The sequence below is a fragment of the Ixodes scapularis genome, unplaced genomic scaffold, assembly GCF_016920785.2.
Source record: "Ixodes scapularis isolate PalLabHiFi unplaced genomic scaffold, ASM1692078v2 PGA_scaffold3__209_contigs__length_174095766, whole genome shotgun sequence".
Classification (NCBI taxonomy): Eukaryota; Metazoa; Arthropoda; class Arachnida; order Ixodida; family Ixodidae; genus Ixodes; species Ixodes scapularis.
Genome location: NW_024609868.1, coordinates 13104854 through 13126142, shown reverse-complemented (window position 1 = coordinate 13126142; position 21289 = coordinate 13104854). Strand labels below are relative to the sequence as shown.

At 42.9% G+C, this 21289-nt stretch overlaps 1 protein-coding gene across 1 annotated transcript; it reads left to right on the top strand.

Annotated features, from left to right (window-relative positions):
- Positions 1-620: 620 nt before the first annotated feature.
- LOC8038892 (cytochrome P450 4V2) lies at positions 621-20206 on the top strand. Its single transcript, XM_029994673.4, has 11 exons — positions 621-986; positions 14826-14938; positions 15652-15731; positions 16207-16400; positions 16475-16544; positions 16715-16841; positions 16948-17139; positions 17210-17383; positions 17948-18014; positions 18385-18564; positions 19977-20206. Exons 1-11 carry the CDS (start codon positions 764-766, stop codon positions 20138-20140), a joined length of 1584 nt encoding a protein of 527 aa, XP_029850533.2. The 5' UTR covers positions 621-763; the 3' UTR covers positions 20141-20206.
- The last annotated feature ends 1083 nt before the right edge of the window (positions 20207-21289 follow it).

The following is a 21289-nucleotide window of genomic DNA, read 5'->3' as shown; positions in this document are numbered from 1 at the left end:
CAAGAAAAGACGCTGATAACAATGTAGCTGAATATCCCTTTTTTTTTTTTTTTTTTTTTTGGTAGGGTATGGAGAAAGGCGAATATATTGTGCTCAAATCTGCACCAAAAAAAAAAAATATATTACCTTCATAATCCGAATTTTTCCGGAGTAAAACCCCTTAAAATTCCCGCTTCGCGTTTCTTTCAAGTACCGACTATCATTAAAGCCGGGGTATGCTTCCAAAGTATCGACGAAGCACGGGCCTCATGCGAACACAAAAACACCAAGGGGCTTGACTCCAGGCCACACACTCGGCGGCTGTTACGAGGGGACCGTTGATCGAGTCTCAAGGCGTTTCCGAGAGGTCGTGCGAGCGCACGCCGTTAAAGTACAGGAACGCAGTTAATATATATATATATAGTTATGACGACACAACTAGAAAAAAAAAAAATTTGTGCAGCCGCGCCAGGTTTTTTTTTCTTTTTCTTTTTCCGTGTGTGTTCTTTTTGAAACCAGCCGACCATTACAGGTTTAGACGAGACGGTCGTCTCCACGGATGGGCGGAACTGGCGATGGCGAGAGCGCTGGTGAAGAGAGAAAGTCAGGCTTGCAAAATCTACGCTCCTTCCTGTCAGATATAGATATTCCGTCCCCGTAGGCAACGCTGCAGCACTGCGACCATTTCGGGGAGTAGTCGAAGCCTTTGGACGTATCTCGCTGCGTGTTTATCGCGTTATCGGCGCGTTCGGCGGCGCTATTTGGCTAGGAAGCGGTGCTCAACATGGCGGCGTGGCTCCTGCTGCTGTTTTTCCTCTCGGTGTTCTGTGTTTTGGGATGCGTCCTCCTGGTGGTCGTGCTTCTCGGGGCTCTGCATGTCGCACGCCTGTCGACGTGGAAGCACCTGAAGAATACACCGGGACCCTACGAAGGCATTCCGCTGTTTTGGGTCGTTCAACAGCACTTGCGGGCCGTGCGACGGAAGCCACTTGTGCCTTACAACGTGTGTAAGTAGCTCTGTTTGTGTTTTTCTTCTTTACTAAAATTCACGTTGAAGAAGTGCATCTCTTCGACTCCAGAATTTGCTATTGTTTGACACGTTATTTGAACATCAGGGTCAAACTTTGAAACAAACAGTTGAGCATGTATTCGTAGATGAGGTAAATGTGGCTGCGTTTGGTCAATTGATAACTAATACCTATTACCATTGGCATATTGGCCCCTGAACAACTGCTGCGGCAGTACGCTGCCTGGAACGCGTCTCCAACTTGTATAGGTTTAACGTCCTGTTTCGCCCATGCATCGAAAGAGGTTTCCCAGTGTCAACAAATGACATCACAAAAGTCGGTGTCCTGCTGTCGGATGTCGCGATCCTGGTGGTTGGTTGTAGAAGTGCCGGCGAAAAGCACGAGTGAACGCAAGTGTCGCTGTCGTCGCGGCGTCTCAGCTCCTGGCTTTCGAAGCTTCCGTGGGCTGTCGAGCTGAAGAGCGACACGCAGCAGATCAGGCGTCTGTCACTTCCACCACCGCTGCTGTGACACCGCCAGGATCGCGGCCGACGACAGCGTGACACTTCTGTGACGTCGACAGGCGGAAATTGAGGGAGCACTTTTTGAATGTGGTAAACAGACCAGTCAAAGACGCGTTCCAGCTGCTTTCCAGGCACCTTAGCACCAGTAACGAAATTGACGAAAATGACCGTGTATATATAGAAAAACGTTGCTCTACCGCCCATTCCCGCGCTGCGTGAAAAAAACATCGTCAGCATATTTGCGCTGTCCGCTTGTTTTCCCTCGGAGATAGTGGGACAGCGGTGCACCATCATCATCATCATCATCTTGATCAAAATAGCACTTAGATAAGAACGCTGGAGGGCAGGGGGTAAAGGTGGGTGAGGAGGAGTGGCAAATCCCGTGCGCCGACATCCTGGGTCCCGAGGTAAGATCGCGAAAGGGAGCGACAGAACACGAGAGAAAGAAACCAATGTTGCCAGCTGAAGGACGACAGTCGCAATGGTAATCGCGAAGACTGAAAACTCTCAGCAATATAAACAGTGATAATTTAGGGTTGTAAACAAAGTTCTGAGCTATTTTAACGCTTATAAAAAGCAGTATTCGCGTCTCCAGATCGACGCTCGCCCTCCCGCGGCGGAAACGGGAAGCGCTCTAGTGAGGGTCCCCCGACTCTCCTGCTCAGCGGGCATGGCGGAACTGCTCGCGATCATGGCTCGCGAAATGTCGTTTCCGAATGTAAACAAGACTCTTCACTGTCCCAACGTAGTGCTGCAGCCGGTATGGGATTGTACCTTACTGGAGAGTTTTAGTATTGCGCATAGAAGCAAACGCAAGCGGTATGCGTTTGCGTTAGAGTTCCGTGCCCCACGTTGTGCGTCCGCCCCATCGCCATGCGCCATCCAAGACCGCAGTTTCGGGCTCCGCGCACGCGCAGTGTAGAACACGTAAAGCTAACGCAAACACACAGGGCTTGAGTAAAAAACTCACAACTGTTTCACCGGCTTCCAACGCCAACGAAACGTGCTGCAGTGACCAGACGTGCAAGCAGGTATACGCGTTCCTCCTTCGAACTGGAAAGGTTGAGATTGGCAAAACAACGGCGAGCAAATACAAAAGTAAATAAATGTTATGAAAAAACTAATAATTAAAAAAAAGCGTTTTTCTTTTTTTCATTTTTTTCTTTTTTTTATTTTTTTTATTTTTGGGCATTGGGTTTGGAAGGTTATTGGCGGCGACTTTGGGCGTTTAACCGGTTGTCAAAAGTCGCGACTTTGAGCACAATATACTTTATTCACAATTAATGTAATTTTACATGGATTTCTCACATTCGCTAAAATGTTTTCATTGATTTTAGACTATTTTTTTATTGGTAATTAAAATGCAGCAACTGAAACCAGTGATGATAATTAGCACAGTTTTTATTGTCATATTTCTTCGCGCGTTTAAAATTAGATCATAAGCAACAAATTATATTAGAACTTGAAGAATTACTTATTCAAATATGTGACTTTTAATATTATTATTATTAATACAAATCGCGGCAAAGTATGCCTCCACTTAACGCCAAGATCGCGAGAATACGCTATTTAACCATAATAGTCTTTCCAGAAAGGTATAATTCTGTTTTCTTTTTAGCATATGAAAAACTCTGACATAGTTATCAAGATAGACAAACAGTCAAACAATGGATGTAATATGAAGTCCTACACGTCACGCGGTGCTATAAACACACACACACACACTTCAGCTGTCTGACTCAGATTCCGTCTTTGGGTTGTTGCAGTGAGAGCAGCGTTTATTAGTTTATACGTTTCGTGGACATATTATAAAAATTAGAATTATTTTCTTATTCTTGTGCTGGAATAATTGTCATTATTTCCCATGACAATTATCTGAGCGAGAGAAAGGCTGCGAGAACGCACAGATGTCAGCACTGATTTTTTCACCAACTACAAATATCACCCTGGATCGAGCAATATGTCACAAAATAAAGTTTCCGCGAACAACTTTTCTAAGTAAATAATTACGATGTGAGACACACCTTGAGTCGTGAAATAATTCGAAATTAAGGCCTATATCGAGAAATTAAATCCAAAATAGAGGTAAGTTTCGGTTTCGCTCCAGAATTAAAACGCGCATCCTTCCGTAAAAAATACGCTAAACACCGTTCTTGTTTTCAGGTTAAAGGGGTAACCTGCGCTCATAAGACATCAGCTTCCTTGTATTACCAGAAATAATTTATGTCGCTCAGTGAAGCCAGCACACTAGACGGGCTCAACAGCGGCACGCATTTCTGACCCTCACTAAACCCGCCATCTTGGAAAATGAGTGGCGCCACCTATAGTTAGTTGGAGTCGCGGATACTCATTACGCTGCATTAACTTCCCTTCTGTCGAAATCTCGGAAATCTGGTGTTTGCTCAGTTTCGTATTCCTGGAGCGCGCCCACTCGTGGGGCGGGTGGGGCGCGCCACTCGCGCCCCACCCGCCCCACCCGCGAGGACGGTTATCTGGTTTAGTTTAGTGTTGACGCGAGGCCGTGCATCTGCGCGCTATGCAGAAAGAAAGCTTCGAAAGGAACGCGAATATCTTTCCACCGGTAAGTTCGCGGATCGTTAAAGTTCATGAAACTGCTCTGGTGATATAATTATTTTCGTGAAGTAGAAAGCAGCTGGCAACAATGTGTGGGACCCCGAGGGTCTGCCTGCATGTTCCGCCGCTTCCGGCAGCCAGAATGCATGAGAAAATGGCGGACCTTTCCCTCTAGAGTTAGTATGTATGGTCTCTATGCTGGAGGGCTAAATCTTCAACGTCACCCGAAGAGGCAAACCTGGGAGTGAACATGAGTACTGCGTCACCGTTTGGGTCCGACTCGTGTTCTCGGTGACAGACGAACGATGACGCGGCACTCCTGTTCAATCCCACCTTTGTCTCTTCAGGTACCGTTCAAACTTCAGTTCTCCGACCCTGCCATCCAGGGGCCCTAGTCTGGACACTTGGCGAGAAAGTCGGCGAGAAATCCGGCGGCTATGATTGGCCGGCGTCAAGGTCAAGTATGGCGTTGGCCAATCACGGCCGCCAGATTTCTCGCCGACTTTCTCGCCGAGTGCCCAGATGAGGTCCCCAGATGTTGGCCCTTGGCGTGCACCTTTCAAGTGGTTAGGTATATTCGCTACATTCTGCTAAATAGCATTCCTTATCAACAAAACATAAAGCACTCTTTTTTTGTTTCGCGTTTTGGAAGTGTGCAGCTGATCTTTGTCAAGATTCTAAATCAGGGGAGATAAAGCGAACGTGCCTGTTGTTTTACGGATAACCTAAAATATATGTTTACGCGAGGCACTAAGTTTACCAGTTTTACTGCAGTGTGATAGATTCGCGAAGGTTGAGGCTGCGCCGGGTCAACATAAAAAAAAACATAGTTAAGTTGTTTTTTTGTTTTTTTGCAGCGCATGAGCAATGTACAAATCCCAGAGCGCTGAAATTTTACTAGAAGGTAGCCCCAGCTACGAAGGCAAGGTTAAGAAGTTTCTACCCAATACATTGCTTGAGTCAAAAGCGACTCACTAAAAATTTAAAAAAAGAAAAGAAGAAAAAAAATACTCTTTTTGTTGCAGATGTAGGACGGTGTTTTGACAGCGCAGCTTTGTAGATAACCCTATTTTCGAACAATCAAAAGTAAATTTGGGAGTTTTACTTGCCTAATCAACGACAGGCGTCTCAGACGCTGATGCGGAGGACTGAGGATTAATATTGATCACCTGGGGATCTTTTTACGTGCAAACGAAAGCTCGGTTACACGGCGCATTCTCAGCAATGAGCCCCCGCCAGAGTGCGGGCACCTGGACCGGCATTCGAACCTGCCACTTAGGGATCGAAGGCCAGCGCTTTGCTTTGGAGCCACAGAGGCGGCTATTGTCGTATGATAATGGCTCTGAGTAGATACTCAGGCGTACACACGACAGTTAGCATTATCTTTTGAGTCGTGGTGTCAAGCAGCGTGACCATATGTTTCCTACCAACAGTGCAGGGTTACCTTTCATCTAATTTTGTTTAGAAATCGCTGCTAACTTCTGATTGAGTTAAAGTATTCTCTCGAAACTTTGGCATTCTGCTCTCGCTCCTTGGGCTACCTTCCATTGAAGTTTCGGCGTTTTGCAGTAAGCGATTAATTTATTTTCTGCGAAAGTACTTCGAATATTTTTCTCTGCTGGATTCATAATGGCTCTAAAGGTTTTTGCTAACGCCACCGGGTGGTCGCAACAATCATTATGATTGCTTCAACCATCTCGTTGGTACTATGAATCTATGTTTGTCCTCCCCGCAACGGCATGTGGCAAAGTATAGCGTACATAATAAATTTAAATATTTTGTTGATGATATACTGTAAATAAGAAAAAAACTATTCAATAGCGATTGTATTTTTGATCAACAATGTCTCAAGAGAGTTGGAGACTGTCGGCGTGCGCAGCTGGTTTCCGACTGACGAAGTGTAGCTCCTCATGTTATCTCATACGTCTCGGGTTATGAATACAATTAAACTAGTCTTGGTCATTCCGATAAACTCGGGGAGTACATGAGTATGTCGTGAGTGCAACGCATCCGTAACCGCCCAAAACATTCTCTAACCGAGCATAATAAATAACGCATTCACGACACATTCTGCGCTTCTAGGGTTTATCAGAATGATTAAGACATTTTTTTTTCTAAGCAAGCCTGCGCACTTTTGGCTTATGCTAGCCTACAAAATTCTTTTTTTTTTTTTTTTACGTTTTACTAACTAATTTTCGTCTGAGTAATATGCGGCTAAAGCGGCATCATACCGTGACTAGAAGTCACAAAGGGTTCAAGGGAATACATGTGACCGCTGGAGTGAAGAACACCCGCGAAGCTGCGCAAATTCATCAAGTTTTTTTTCTCGCGATTTTACTCTGGGTGAGCACGCTTTGCACCACGCACCCACTAGATAAAACGTTTTAGGGACGTGCGACGCCTTAAGACCCGTTCACACACTCGCGACTTCTTAGAACCGAGTACCCAAACCTCTTACAATCTCTTCCGACGAGAGAACACACTGGCACGCTGGCGCCATCTATGCGGTGACTGTGGAACTGCATTTCACTGGGGCGCATGTTTTGTGGTATCTGCGGGGTCAAATCTATGTACTATCTGTAAAAAACGGCCAATTATAACATAAACCAAAGTTGTTTAAAGAAAAAAAAATGATGCGCGAGAAAATATAAAATATATGGCACCGCCAAGTGTTTTACGGCTCCCCGATAGGTGGTGTTGGTGTGTTCTGTCTAAAGTATCTGAGAGGATTGGAGGATAGACTAGAGAAGAGTGGGCTTGGATTCAACCTTTCTTACAGTAAGCTAGGCCAAAAAATTCAGCAATCCTTACCAGGATTGATGTATGCGGATGATATCGTACTAATGGCTAACAACAGGACAGAGCTGCAGGAATTAATGAGCATCTGTGGTAGGGAAGGAGAGGAATTAGGTTTAGAATTCAGTAGCGAAAAATCAGCAGTCGTGATTTTTAACGAGGATGAAGTTGAGAGGCTGAAGATACAGAATATTACAGTTGAGAGAGCTAGTAAATACAAGTATTTAGGAGTGTGGATATGTGATGGTGCAGAATATCTCCGAGAGCATGAAAAGTATATAATAGGTAAGGGCAACAGAAATGCAGCTGTAATGAAAAATAGAGCACTTTGGAATTACAACAGGTATGAGGTGGTCAGAGAGATTTGGAAAGGGGTCATGGTGCCTGGCATGACTTTTGGAAACGCAATGCTATGCATGAAATCCGAAGTGCATGCGAGACTAGAAATAAAACAGCGCGGAGTAGGTAGACTGGCTTTGGGGGCACATTGCAAAACGCCAAACCAGGGAGTACAAGGAGACATGGGATGGGCGTCATTTGAGAGCAGGGAAGCGGTGAGCAAGATAGAATTTGAGGATAGGTTGAGGCAAATGGATGGGGAGCAATGGGCACGAAAGGTTTTCAGCTATTTATACATGAGGAGTGTAGACACAAAGTGGAGACAGCGCACTAGGAAATTAAGAGGAAAGTTTTTGGGCTATAGCGAAGGTACGGAAGAGCAAGTCTCAGTTAAGAAGAAAGTTAAGGCCACAGAAAGAGATCGGTGGCTAGAGGGAATGCAGAGAAAGACGGCTCTGGAAAGCTATAGATTAAACAAAACAGTTATTGCCAAAGAAAGCATTTATGACAATTCTAGGGGAAGCTCATTGCTGTTTGAGGCGAGGACGGGTGTTCTGCGAACCAGAACATACAGAGTGAAGTACCAAGAAATGGATACATTGTGCACTGCTTGTGGAGAGGAGGACGAGACGGCTGAGCACTTGATACTCTACTGTAAAGGGCTTCACCCTATGCCTACCGAAGACAACATAGATTTAATAAAGTCATTGGGTTTTAGAGACAGCGAAGGAAGAGTGGATTTCAAGACTGTAGAGATTACCAAGCAAAGATTAAGTAAACGGTGGCAGAAATCGAGAGAAAACTAGGTATTTTCTTATTTACTGATGGCAAGGGGTTTCATAGCCTCATTTTCTTCGCACTGCGGAGTGAATATAGATTTCACATTTAAATATTCTAAGCTTAAATGTAAAACAAAATGGCTAGGTGGCGTAAGCTACCGCCCGATCCAAAGGGCTCAGCCGTATTCATCCATCCATCCATTAAAGTAGGGAGGCTCAAGTGAGGGTGGGTGCAACTGCTAGATCGGCGATCACGGGACATGGACGCCATTTAATTGCTAAATTTTGCTGGGAGTCTATGGGGCAAAGGGTCGTTTTCTTTCCTAACTCGGGTCATAAAAGCCCATTAAGGTGCTTGAATAATTTACACAATTTATAAATGATTACTTTTCCATAGCCACCAGTTTTGTTGCGATAGGTTAAGTATTTTTTTAACGCGAAAAATGGTAAATTCCGCCATCTTGGACGTTGCTGCTTGTCTGGCAACTTTGCTTTCTCCGCTCGACGTTTGCAATTCTCAGAGCGAGAGGGAAGCGAGAGAGGCTGCGCCAAGGCGCTCGTTTCTTGCAATGGGAGGCGAGAGGAGGAAAGGCGCATGGAGCAGCAGAGTTGCAACAGAGCGGGCGCCTGCTCTCGTGCAGGCAACACTGGCGCATATCCTTTCTCGAATCCTCTCCCTCAGGCGCCGCCATTAAATTGCAAACGCTCTCCAGGTTTTGAGTTGCGCCCACCCTCACTACAGCCTCCCTAGTCTAAAGCGCAGGATATCCTGACTTACCCAAGTACCGCCATTGTTTGATTTTGCCGCGGTCACTGCTATTGAATGCAGCGACGCGTTGCCATTTTTGGCTCATGGCGTATCCCACATCCTGTAGCGCATGATCTTATTAGTCTCCTGTGGCTGCCGGTGACGCTCCAACGTTTGCAAGCCCGCTCTTATTGCTCTAATGCAGATCCCAGAGCCGCGCCGCCGCGACAAACTAGAATGGAGGCGACGCTCCGCCATTTTTAGCTCAAGTGACTTCCGGCATGCACCAGCATTGTGGTACTTGTTTATAAAATTCAAATTCATCCCCCGCTTTTCTCCTGTAGCAAGCGATTTTAAGAGGTTTCAAGGCACACAGTTCTAGGAAGTCTAAAGTGTGTGAACCAGCCTCAAAGGACACATGCAAAGAAAAAAAAAATTTAAACAACCGAGATAAAAAAGAATGTAAAAATTGACAAAATTTACAGTGAAAAAAAAAAACTTTTAGAGCTAAATTTACGGCGCGAAACGTATTTGTAGTTCGCGACCGTGGGAGCCCTAGGAAAAGCGGCCACTATTCTCCCGTGGTGTTAGGGATTTTTCGGGAGCTTCATATGGGCTCTAAAAGTTACTTATACTTCCTTTAAAGTGCAACAAAAGAACCAAGATTAATAAGTAACTTTCAGGGCATACAGGAAGCTCCCGGAAAAACTCAAGCACCACGTGACAGAATAATCTAGTTATCTGTTGTTCAAGGAATTCGACCTTTGTCAGTGATAATAAAGGCGCAGAAATATTATTGTTGACTGTCCCAAAAAGAAATGTACTATAACTATAAATTTTCAAAAGCACCAGCGTCCCAACCAGGTGTCAGTAATTAGTCATCTCTAATCTTAGAAATTCGACCTCCATCATTGTCACTGATAATGAAGGTAAAAAAATGTTGTTGACAGTCCCCCTGGCAAATGGTTCAGTGATTTCCCTCCCATATCTGTTGCTGTGCCCGATCACTATTCTAATATCAGAGAAATAAGGAGTACAGTCATCGCACGTGCGGCTTTGAACGACGTCTGAGTGAGAAGGCTCAATTGAAGCATTTGATGCTTCCAAATTGTGTTCTCTGAGTCGTTGGTTGACGCATCTCCCAGTTTGTCCCAGTGTTGGGTAAAGTACACCTCAAAGATACTTCAAGTAAAGTACAAAGTAAATGAGACGTGACGTACTTCAAGTAAAGTAGTAAGTACACTGGGTGCAATGTACTTCAAGTAAAGTACTATAAATAGATGTACTTTCAAAGTAAAGTACAAGTATTTTAAAACAATCTTTCATCATGCCCTTTTATTCCCCTATACAGTGATGTTTTAACTGCTATGCATCGCCCAGGGGTAACCAGGGGTGCATGACCTATTTCCAAAAACAGCGACGAATATTTGATAAAGTCAAGTGGCCACAGAGTAGTTCCCTCAGGAATGGAGCCAAATTCAGAAGTCCCTCTTCTGAATTTGGTGTCGCTTGCACTGGATTGTTTCACCCAAGGGGGATGTACTGGGAGAGAGCATGACGTCAGCCCCGTAGCTTCCGCAAGTAATGCCCTCATAGAGGAGTGTCCTTTCTTTAATGAAAAAAGACAGTTACTGCGCAGGCGAGCTGGTGATAATTAATTATAATGTGACACCTGAGATGGGGTGCGAAAAAATTAAGGAACTCTCAACTCGAAAGAAAAGACAAAAGAGAATGTCTCAAAACATTGCGACATTCTCCTCTGTTGTTTTTTTCTTAGATTTCAAAGTTTATTTTTTCCGCACCACAGTCTCAGGTGCTAGGTTATGATTCATTTTGCTGTTATAATATTTTAAACCTCCTCACTTGCGCTGACCGACCGAAACGTAGCGAGAGTTCAAAAAGCTACGGGAAAGTCGCCCCCAGAACAAACGGAGCGATGCATCGTCTGCTCACGTTTCTGGTGAGAGTAGAATATCCCTCCCAGGATTTCTTTGGAGTTGACAAAGCTTCATTTCGTGATAAAAATTTAACAAAATCAAATTGGGGAATGTACTTTGAAGTCAGGAATTGTACTTTTCTCTGAAAGTACCACAAAAATACTTTAAGTATAGTACAAGTAAATACTCAGAGAATGTACTTCAAGTAAAGTACAAGTTTCCTAAACCTACCTGAAGTAGTACTTCAAGTACAATGTGCCTAAAGTACTTCCCAACACTGGTTTGTCCAATCGATTGACTGCCGCAGCTTAGTGAAATTGAATAATCTTTTCTTTCTTCGCACTCTACGAACTTTTTGGCATATATTACATTGCACCCTCTGTGACTGTCGCTCCTATTAACCTTTTTACACATCTGCTTAAGGCACCTATGACAGGAAAAAACAACACTCGTGTCAAACTTGGACGCGATAGATCTTAAACGGTGCGCAGAATTGTGCATGTAGGGAATCACAGCAAAACGACCTTTCTTTTTGGCAACAGCATGAGGAAGTTGTGGTTGAACCAGGGAGGTCCGCAGGAAAGCCTGCTTTTTCCAACCTCTGATGCTGCAACTTGAGGCTACCTTCGGAAAAATGCGTACACGATTTGGAGAATGAGGACTTGAAAAGCGACCTCACTACGCCATGCTTAACTGACTTGGAGTGAGCACTGGTGAAAGAGAGGACTGACTTCTCCGGTCTCTGCTGGAAAACCAAAGACCTAAGGAATAAGGATGTAACCGTAAACCCAGGAATTGTAATGTTTCCTTTGAAGGATTTTTTTGCGTAAAAATTAGTCTCGCTGCACAGTCTTTGAAAACTTCAAAGATGCGGTCAGCGCACACAACGTTTGGATAAGTGACCAAGTAGTCGTCGACATACCTAAACATTAGGCAACCCTGAAAGGACTTGTCCAACTGATCGTTGTGTCAAAAAAGAAGAAATATTTCACTAAGGACAGGTGCAAGTCACGAGCCATTGCATACTTTGGTCTGTAAATATTTATTCCGTATTCTACTAAAGTGGGCTACAAATATATATTTGTCAGGTTGATGAAGCCCTCAACTGAAAGGCGTATTCTACTAAGGTGGACTACAAATAGATATTTGTCAGGTTGAGGCTTCGTCAACTGTCAGGTTGATGAAGCCTCCACTGTTTAGGTATGTCGACAATTACTTGGTCATTTATCGAGACGTTTTGTCCGCTGACACCGTCTTTGAAGTGTTCAAAGACTGTGCTGCAAGATTAACATTTACACGGGAAAATCCTTCAAAGAAAGGATTATAATTCCTGGATTTATGGTTACACCCTCATTCCTCAGGTCCTTGTTGGGCCTTGCAGCAGTGATTGGAGAAGCCAGTCCTCCCTTTCACCAGTGCTCACACCAAGTCAGTTAAGCATGGCATAGCGAGGTCACTTTTCAAGTCCTCATTCTATGAGTCGTGTACAAATTTCTCCGAAAGTAGCCTCAAGTTGCAGCATCAGAGGTTGGAAAAAGCAGGATTTCTTGTGGACCTCCTTGGTTCAACCCTTGAAAAATTCATCCTAAGACTACAACTTCCTCAAGCTGTTGCCAAAAAAAAAAAAAAGTCGCTTCTTTGTGATTCCCTACATGCACAATTCTGCGCACCGTTTAAGATCTGTCGCGTCCACGTTCGACACGGGTGTTGTTTTTTTCTTGTCGTATGCGCCTCAAACAGATGTGTAAAATGCTAATGGGAGCGACAGGCCCAGAGGGTGCAATGTAAAACATACCAAAAAAGTTCGTAGAGTGTGAAGAAAGAAAGGTTTGTTCAATTCCACTAAGCTGCAGCAGTCAATACACTGGACAAACTGGAAGGTGCGTCATCCATCGACCTAGGAAACACAACTTTCAAGCATCAAAAGCTTCAAACGAGTCTTTTTACCCAATCGTCGTTCACAGCCGCACATGCGATTACTGTACTTCTTATTTCTCTGATACTATATTACTGGGCGCGCACAACAAGAGATTTGGGAGAGAAATCATTGAATCATTTGCCATGGGGTCTGTTAACATTTCTTTACCTTCATTATCACTGACAAAGTCAGAGGTCGAATTCCTAACACCAGAAATGACTAGATTACTCACACCTTGTCGTGACGCTAGTGCTTTTTAAACTTTTATATTTATAGTACAGTTCCCTTTGGGACTCTCAACAACAATATTTCTGCACCTTCATTATCACTGACAAGAGACAAAGGTCGAATTCTCTGCACCAGATATAACTAGATTATTGATACCTCGTCGTTTCGCCAGCGCTTTTTCGAGAACGTTGAAACCATTGGGGACGGTTTTATAGTTTGTGTCATTCTATGTTGTTGCTCAATGAAAGAAGTCCTGTTTCCGTCCTCGTCCTCGATGTTTTATCCTTTCAAGTATTCGTAGCACGTGATAGACCTGTGAGCCAGTCAGAAGTTGACGGCGGCGGCGGTGGCGGCGGTGTGGAGAAACGCGTTCAAGTTCGACCGGCAGCGCGCCACGCCCAGCGTGCCGTGGTGGCGTGACTTTGTAGCGGCGGTGGCGCAGCGCGGTGACGCACAGGTCTACCACGTGACCAGTGGCGGCTTCCGCGGGCGCCAACTACAAATTCGTTGCGCGCCGTAAATATAGCTCTAATTTTTTTTTGTTCGTTGTAAATTCATTTTTTGCCATCCTTTTCCCGTCTAGGCGTTTTTTTTTTTTTTTTATTCCCCCTTTGCATGTGTTCTTCAAAAAGAAGGAGCTACTCCGGCGTTAGTCATTATTAACGCCGAAGAAGGAATCAGGCAGCGCATGAACACAATAAGCTCTGTTATTCCTGCTTTGTCAGTGAGAACGGCAGTGCTTATTTTGTTCCTGCTTCTCGCTGCCTAATTCGTTCTTCGACGTTCAAAACGTAACGCCGCAAGTCTCGTTGGTTGTGGAGTGGTTCCGGCAGCGTGCGAAACGACAGTGGCGCCGCGGTGCGGCTGCCAACAGTCATTTGGCGCGCACATCACTTGGATCGACACGCCCCCTTCATGTGTCGGACACTCCCTATTTAGCTAAGTGTTTGTTCCGTGTGTCAGATTTGTTTCAAACAAACGCAGCTCAAAATATTTGGCGGTCACTACATTTTCCAGCCATCACTTTTGCTCATTTGAGGAGCAGATAGAATAATCAAAACATTTAATGTAAAATATAACACATGTAAGGCTCTTATTAACCGAGAAGTGTATTAAGCACACGTAAAATGTTAGACGCTATTTCTAGATCCTTTTATTCAATGTGAGGTTTCACTCCCGAGTCACCTGCCTTGTTCACATTTTCTTCGCGTTCATTTCGAGCGTATAGAACGCAGTTGCCAAATTCAATCCAGAAAATCAAGGCTTTGTTTTTTTATGGTACTTCAAACGTGTTTTCCAGATTATAGTCTACAGACTACATGTCTAAAAGTCGAAATTTTACCCGATACAGACTATCTACAGGTGCGAACTATACGAGGAATTGTTTTTTTCTAGAACATTTACTGCGACAAGAGGTTAAAGATATTATTAATAGTAGAGCATATTAATGGGGATTTGTGTATGATACCAGCTTCTTTGCTACCTGATACGGCAGGCATTGGTCAAGGTGTGCTGTGTGTGATAATTTTTATGCTGGGACTAGGCACTAAGTGCTGACTTTTCAGTGCGTGCGGGATATAGTTCGCAAAATGCGGTAATCTATGGTCAACGACGAGATGTAATCGTGAAAATAAATTTTGATTTTTATGCAACTGACATTCTCCCTCTCAGTTTGCCTTTCAAACATTGATACTTGGCAATTTTTGCTGGAGATGTTTATGTCATGTGTTCTTTAAACGAAGTCTTGGAATTTTGTAGACAACGTACGTAATGATTCAGAATTGAAATCGACGGGTTACTTCCTTAAGAACATTTAAATTTGATTACTATTAGAGATTACGGCTTTGTTGCTGGTCAAATATGAACCCGTCTGGCGCATTTTTATTTGAATGTGTTCCTCTGTCTACCCTTATGCAAGTGTTTTCCTAAATTGAGAATTCGTTATAGCCTCTTATTTTCTATGCCACTGAGCAAACACTGTTCCTTTTCATTTCAGCCACTCTTGAGATTCGAGTAGCTCACTCCGTGGAATATCAATCCCATGGGCTTTACCGGTTCTACATAGGGCATGTACCTACCGTGGTCGTATACCGAGCTGACCTTATTGAGGTAACGTTCATGGCACACTCGTGAAACGTTTTTCACCCTACGTTCCACCTGCAACTCGTTACCTTTGTTGTGAACGCCAACAGTTTCACACCGACATGTGCAGCGGTTGCATTACGAATCAGGAGCACCAAGTGGAAAAGCCATAACGGCATACACGATGTTCAACATTGCAGCTGCGCCTTCTTATTGCTGGACATGTCAATTGCAATCCACCGGGGTAATAAATCACCCTTGTGTACATGAAAACAAGGAAAAACCGACAAAGATTTTTCCGCTCACTTTATCGCACATTGTGATTCGGAAATGGAGAGCGGGAGTAATGACATTTCTATTCTCACGTCAACCGAAAATGATGCACTAATTTTAAAAGAGAGTAATCACAAAAGTACAGGTTATTGTTACTCAACATTAACGTGTTTCTTTTAATATTCCGTCGTGAAACTTACCTAGGGATTATCGTGCAGCAAAGATGGTATGCCTAAGAAGCACTCACATGTCTTATAAGAGGAATTCAGTCCTGTAGGAGCTTACCGAATCTTGATTTATCCCTGATGTCTACGCTCGTTGAAAGGGCATTGGTATATATAGTCTTCACTCCTAATGAAATCAAAAAACTAATCACATGCGGATAATTAAACATGGGCTTGTGCTTATAACTTTAACGTGGATGTGACAGATTTAGCAGTGTTTATCAGAACTTTTGTCCTTTTCAGATCGTTCTCACAAACACGCTTTCCAAGTCCATTGATTACTCACTTTTGCACTCCTGGCTTGGCACAGGGCTTCTGACAAGGTACGTGTGGTGACAGACAGTACGGTACCTAGAACGGTATGATGTAACATTTTTTTGAACTAAGTAATTTGTTAACTGGTAAAGTGTGTTATAATTGATTGTTCATAATCTCTAAGAATCATTTTCATTTTGTGAAATTTCAGACATTCAGACAAACGCAATCGAGACACTTAGAAAATAAATATTTGAAGCTTTAATCATAAATTAGTCACCATTTTTCCAACGCAGTTGAATTCCTGGTCATTTTGGGTCTTACGTAATCACGACAAAAATTATCGTTAAATTGGTATTAATTATAATATTACACCACACTTTTGCCTTTCTTCTGAAGTAAATTTTTTATCTTATAGTCCGATTTATGTTTGGTCTTGTTTCCTAATGTGCACATGAATGACATAAAAAATAGTTTTCTTTTCAAGGACGAATCTATATTTAAAACTTTAATTGTAAGATTTATAGTTTCTCTGGTATGCAGCTCTGGATCAAAATGGAAGACGAGGCGACGAATGCTGACCCCCGCTTTCCACTTCCGAATTCTGGACGACTTTGTTTTGCCCATAAACGAGCACACAAAGCACTTGGTAACCAGGATCCGTCAACTTTCTGAGCAGGACGACTGGGTTGATGTCGTGCCGCTGGCAGCATCGACCACGCTGGACGTTTTACTTGGTGAATAAGTCTGCATGTTTCGATGACATGGTGCACATAACTAACCCAAGCGATACTTGATTCTTTTATTACAGAAACAATAATGGGAATCACTGCAAGTCAACAACAACCGGAGTGCCAATCTTACGTCAAAGCTGCCAATTTGTGAGTGTATTGCTTTTACTTGGTTATAAAATTTGTATTCAACTCTGCAGTAAAACATTTTCATTCGGGCAACTGCAATAATTATATGTATAAACCACCTCTGCTTGGTTTACCCTGTTATTTTGCTTACTCATATATAACCACTAACTTTAAGCAATACTTTATTTCAGCTTAGCAGACCAAATGGTGTTCAGGGCGCAAACACCCTGGCTACTTCTAGACTTCATTTATTACCGAACAGAATACGGACATCGGTATAAGGCGGCTACAAATCTTGTGCATACTTTTAGCACCCAGGTAAAGAAGTATCGTTGTTTGCAGAAGAGAATTTACATAAATATTATTTTATTGAGGCTTTAAGAAAAGATCTTCGTCTTTTTTAAAACTTTTTGATCTGGCGCAGGTGATACAGAAACGCAGAAAGGAACTGATCAAGGAGAGGAGTACGGCGCAGGCACCCCTCGCAGATGTTGCTAAACCTCAAAGGAAAAGGCTCCGTACGTTCCTGGACATTTTACTCTGCTACAGTCTGGACAGTGACAGTTCATTTACTGACGAAGATATCAGAGAAGAGGTCGACACGTTTATGTTTGAGGTAAACTCCAGAACTTTGTGACTGAATAACTAACTGAGTAAAAGCGTTAACTACCAAACTACTTTCAAAGGGTCATGACACCACGGCACTGGCCATTGCCTGGGCGCTCTACATGATCGCTTTGCATCCACAAGTTCAGCAGAAAATACAGCAGGAATTGGATGCTGTACTTGGAAATGACATCGAAAAAAATATATCAATGAATGACATGAAGGAATTCAAATACATGGACTGCGTAACAAAGGTAAATATAATGTTGCCCTTAATACCACACAATAATTAGCCTCAAAATCTGTACACACACGTGTACAGAAACAAGATAGCATTTTATATTCAGCGGTTTGTACTTCATCATAGAACTATGCCGAATAAAACACTGCACTTTTTTATTTATTTTTTTAATTCTACCTTGTTGAAATTTATGATAACTTTAAATGACGAATCGTCATCTTAAAAAGAATGTCAAGAGACTGTTTAATAATAGAAATAAGCATTCTAAATTTTGAGTACCAGTCGCTGATTTGTGTTGTATTTTTGTGAAGAATGTGCTTCCACTGCCAGGTCGCGCCACACAGGCCCTAACCGGCTTCGGTAGACCTGACATTTTGTACAGTTGATTTTGATCAATAAAGACTATTACTATTATTTTTTTATAAAGAAGGCAATAACAGGAGAACTTTACTTTACAACCTGCGCATAATATTCACTATTTTAGAATACGCACTTTATAGTATGTACGTTTTAGGGATTGTTTTAAAATTAAGCAGTACAATGTATGAACGCAACAACGTACTATTTTTGCTTCCAGGAATGCCAACGTCTTTACCCCTCAGTTCCCTTCATTGGGAGAGCCGTCACGAAGGAACTCAGATTAGGTAACGTTCTTTTTATCTTCTAATAGACGACCTAAAATCATATCTACATAAATTCTCAGTAATGTTTTTATACACTGCGCCAGGCCGCCACATTTTAATATAAATTTTCGGGTACCTGCTTCCCAAATATGAGCTTCAACTTTCAAATGACAAGTCGAGCACTAATATGAATCATATGGGTGAGAAAACTGACAAATCATTTAGAGTAAAGGATAGAATAAAGAATATTTTGTTATAGATAACACATGTATAGGACGTACCTTTTAATAATTATTCCCGTCGGTAAAGACAATCAAATAAATTGGCACTTTAGGGGAAGAAAGTACAGCATACTTGCTTAATTAAAACACCATTTTTTGTAATTTTTCAGGAGACCACCTGTTACCTGAAGGTACTACAGTAGATATATTTATCTACGCCCTACACCGAGATCCAAAGATTTTCCCAGATCCCGAGGTCTTCGATCCAGAGCGTTTTTCGTCAGAAAACAGTGCCTCACGGCACCCTTTTGCGTTCATTCCTTTCTCAGCTGGCTCGAGAAACTGCATAGGTGAGGAACGCATGCATAAATTTGTTCATGACCGACTTAAACCGACCCTTTTCAGCTCTAATGTATTGTTGATGTCAAATGCATACTTCTTTGTTGTTTGTTCACTTCTGTGGATCCGTGGATGAAGACCGGCATATGTAATTCAGTAAGAGTCTGATATCCAGGTCAAGGTGTTCGGAAACTTAGCAAGACATGATTCAACGACGGCACCCGGTGACTGGAAATTTGAATAGATTTTCATTTACATTTTATTTTTAATAATCAAAAGTTTACACAGGTTTTAAAGAGTCTTTACGCTATCCATATTGAAGGAATATAGATAGAAGGAAGAGTTCATTCGGCAAGTCAACAAGTGGTCTAAGATTACGCTTCACCTCGACATGTGCAGTGTTCCGATTTTCGCGTTGCATGTAGACACAAGGCTAATAAAATACATCAATACAAAAAGTGACCAGTTAATACATCTTCAAGAAACTGAGACCACCAAAAAGACAGACATGCCAAAAAGAAGTAACCACTGTAAATGTACCATATTGTCGTGTCTTGTTCACTTGACTTTTTTTTCTCGACGCGTTCAGTTCCTTTGTCCGTAAAAAAATACCTACTGTGGTTGAGGTATTTTTGTTGTAATTTTTTTTTTTTTTTACTTTTTGTTTCTATAATATCTTGGAGTTTTGATTGTAGTTCCAAATTGTGTTGAAGAACGTAAAATATGTGAAAACGGTTATCTCTTGGAAGGGCAACGTTAGTTATCTTGGACATTTATAATTAACTTTGCTTTCAATTCGACGTGCATTGTTAGTTTCCCATTTGGGAGTACCACGTAAAAACACAGTTGGTCCGTGGGTCCGTAGAGCGACGTTTTTATTGACATCAAGTTCCAAATCACAGTACCCTCAACAAAGTCCAAAATATCGGCGCTGTCTCAATGTGACAGGATTATCGGTCAGAGTCTGCGCTGTCGCAGTAGGCAGAATCACCGGAAGAGCCTCAAAATAGAGCTCCGTGGAGTAAGGCCCTCCCCCGACGAGAGCCCCCAGCCGCTCTTTAGGGCCGGCTTATATTGCCTACGGAATGGACGCGCCCTGGTTGTCGGTAGTAAATTCACTCCCCGGAGGGGCGGATGTACACGTTCAAGGTCCCGAAGGGTGTGCCTGAGGCAAAACACCCTAGAGGGCAAAGGAGAGCCGTCGACCAGGGAATGCGGCCTCGCCTCGCTTCAGGGATGCGCCCCGACATAGCGACGCCCCAGGGACTACCGGAGCTAGGCCTAGATAGGGAGGCGGGGAACACGTGGTTCCCACAGCATGAATGTGCCCAAACTCTTTAGAGGTAATCTGTATCTGTCGTGTGCAGTGTTAGAAATTCAAAGTTTACTCAGATATTTAAAAAGAAAAATTGTGCTTTTTCAGGACAAAAATTTGCCAACATGGAGGTCAAGATATGCCTGGGTAACATCCTGAGAAACTTCAATCTACGACCCCTTGAGCATCGCGACAAACTTCAACTGTCCAGCGAGCTCATCCTGAGGGCAATAGATGGACTCAAGATCAAATTTACACCTCGCTCACTTTAAAGCATCATGTTCAATTTTCGTAACATTGTAAATTGCTCATACAAACAAAACTGTATAGGTACCAAGACACGTGCTAAACAAAATAGATTGTTAAAAAATCTAAATAAGTCATGGTAGCTTTCATTTAAGCTTTAGTTTTTATTAAAGATGCGTTTGTAATATATATTTGCTCATGTGCATTTTCTGACTTTGGTATTTGAAAGCAGTTTCTGGTTATTTTTTTTCATCCATGACACAACTCTTCTTATATAACACATTCTATGTTAAATTTTACGGCAGCTGGTGAGTTACTTCACTATAAACAGCGCATCATTATCAGAACCTTCTTTCCTACACGGAGGTACGCGATACTCCAGGTCGTAAAAACAAGCGATCAAGCGACCGTTGTGTAGGACCATGGCCTCCCCTATACTCGTAACGCCTGGCAGTTCGACGACGGAGCCATAGAGTGCCCGGTCTCAGATCTGGAGCGTGAGGATCTGGTAGCACATACCATCAAAGAGCCATTTCTCGGGGAACCTGGACGTCAGCGCACAGTTTTTGCAGCGGCGAGGACTCGAAACACACTTGTTCGCTCGGGAGAAGTGTGTTTCGGCGTCTCGCCACAGCGGGGCGCCAGTCACGTGGCTCTCCTCTCATCCGTTGTCTGCCGCTCCACCTTTTCCATTTCAGCAACCGCCTCTCGTGGCGATCTGCCAGGCTTTGTCAGTATAGGAGGCTATGGTAGGACAAAACATTTCAATCAATTGTAGGTGTATGTTTGTGCGAGTTTTCTGTCGAAATTTGGCATGACCCACGTTAAGCGTGTTAACTTGAATAGTTTCATTCAACATGACATGACGTGACAACCAACATGACATGAAACACCAAATAACTTGCAAAATAACATACAAAAACTATTCGCTTCAACATCTTCCAGTTCAGAGGCCAGCTGGTTTGGAAGTGGAGACTGTCATATTTTCGAGTTATTTTTCTTTCCTAAATTAACGCGACTAGCTTCGCCTTTGCAGCAACTTAACTTTAATAAAATTATTCAGCCTATATTGTGATATAAACATTATAGATTATCTCAAGCTGGTTCTGCTTTGCGCAGATTTATTAGCAACATTATTCGCTCTTGAAAGCATAAAAATCTAAAATAATGCTTGT

Bases quoted from the DNA above. Each gene is read 5' to 3' on its own strand.
- LOC8038892 (XM_029994673.4), top strand. From the start codon at position 764: ATGGCGGCGTGGCTCCTGCTGCTGTTTTTCCTCTCGGTGTTCTGTGTT. The intron at 16,842-16,947 runs GTAAAGAAGTAT...GATCTGGCGCAG, and splicing joins TGCATACTTTTAGCACCCAG to GTGATACAGAAACGCAGAAA. The intron at 17,384-17,947 runs GTAAATATAATG...TTTTGCTTCCAG, and splicing joins ACATGGACTGCGTAACAAAG to GAATGCCAACGTCTTTACCC.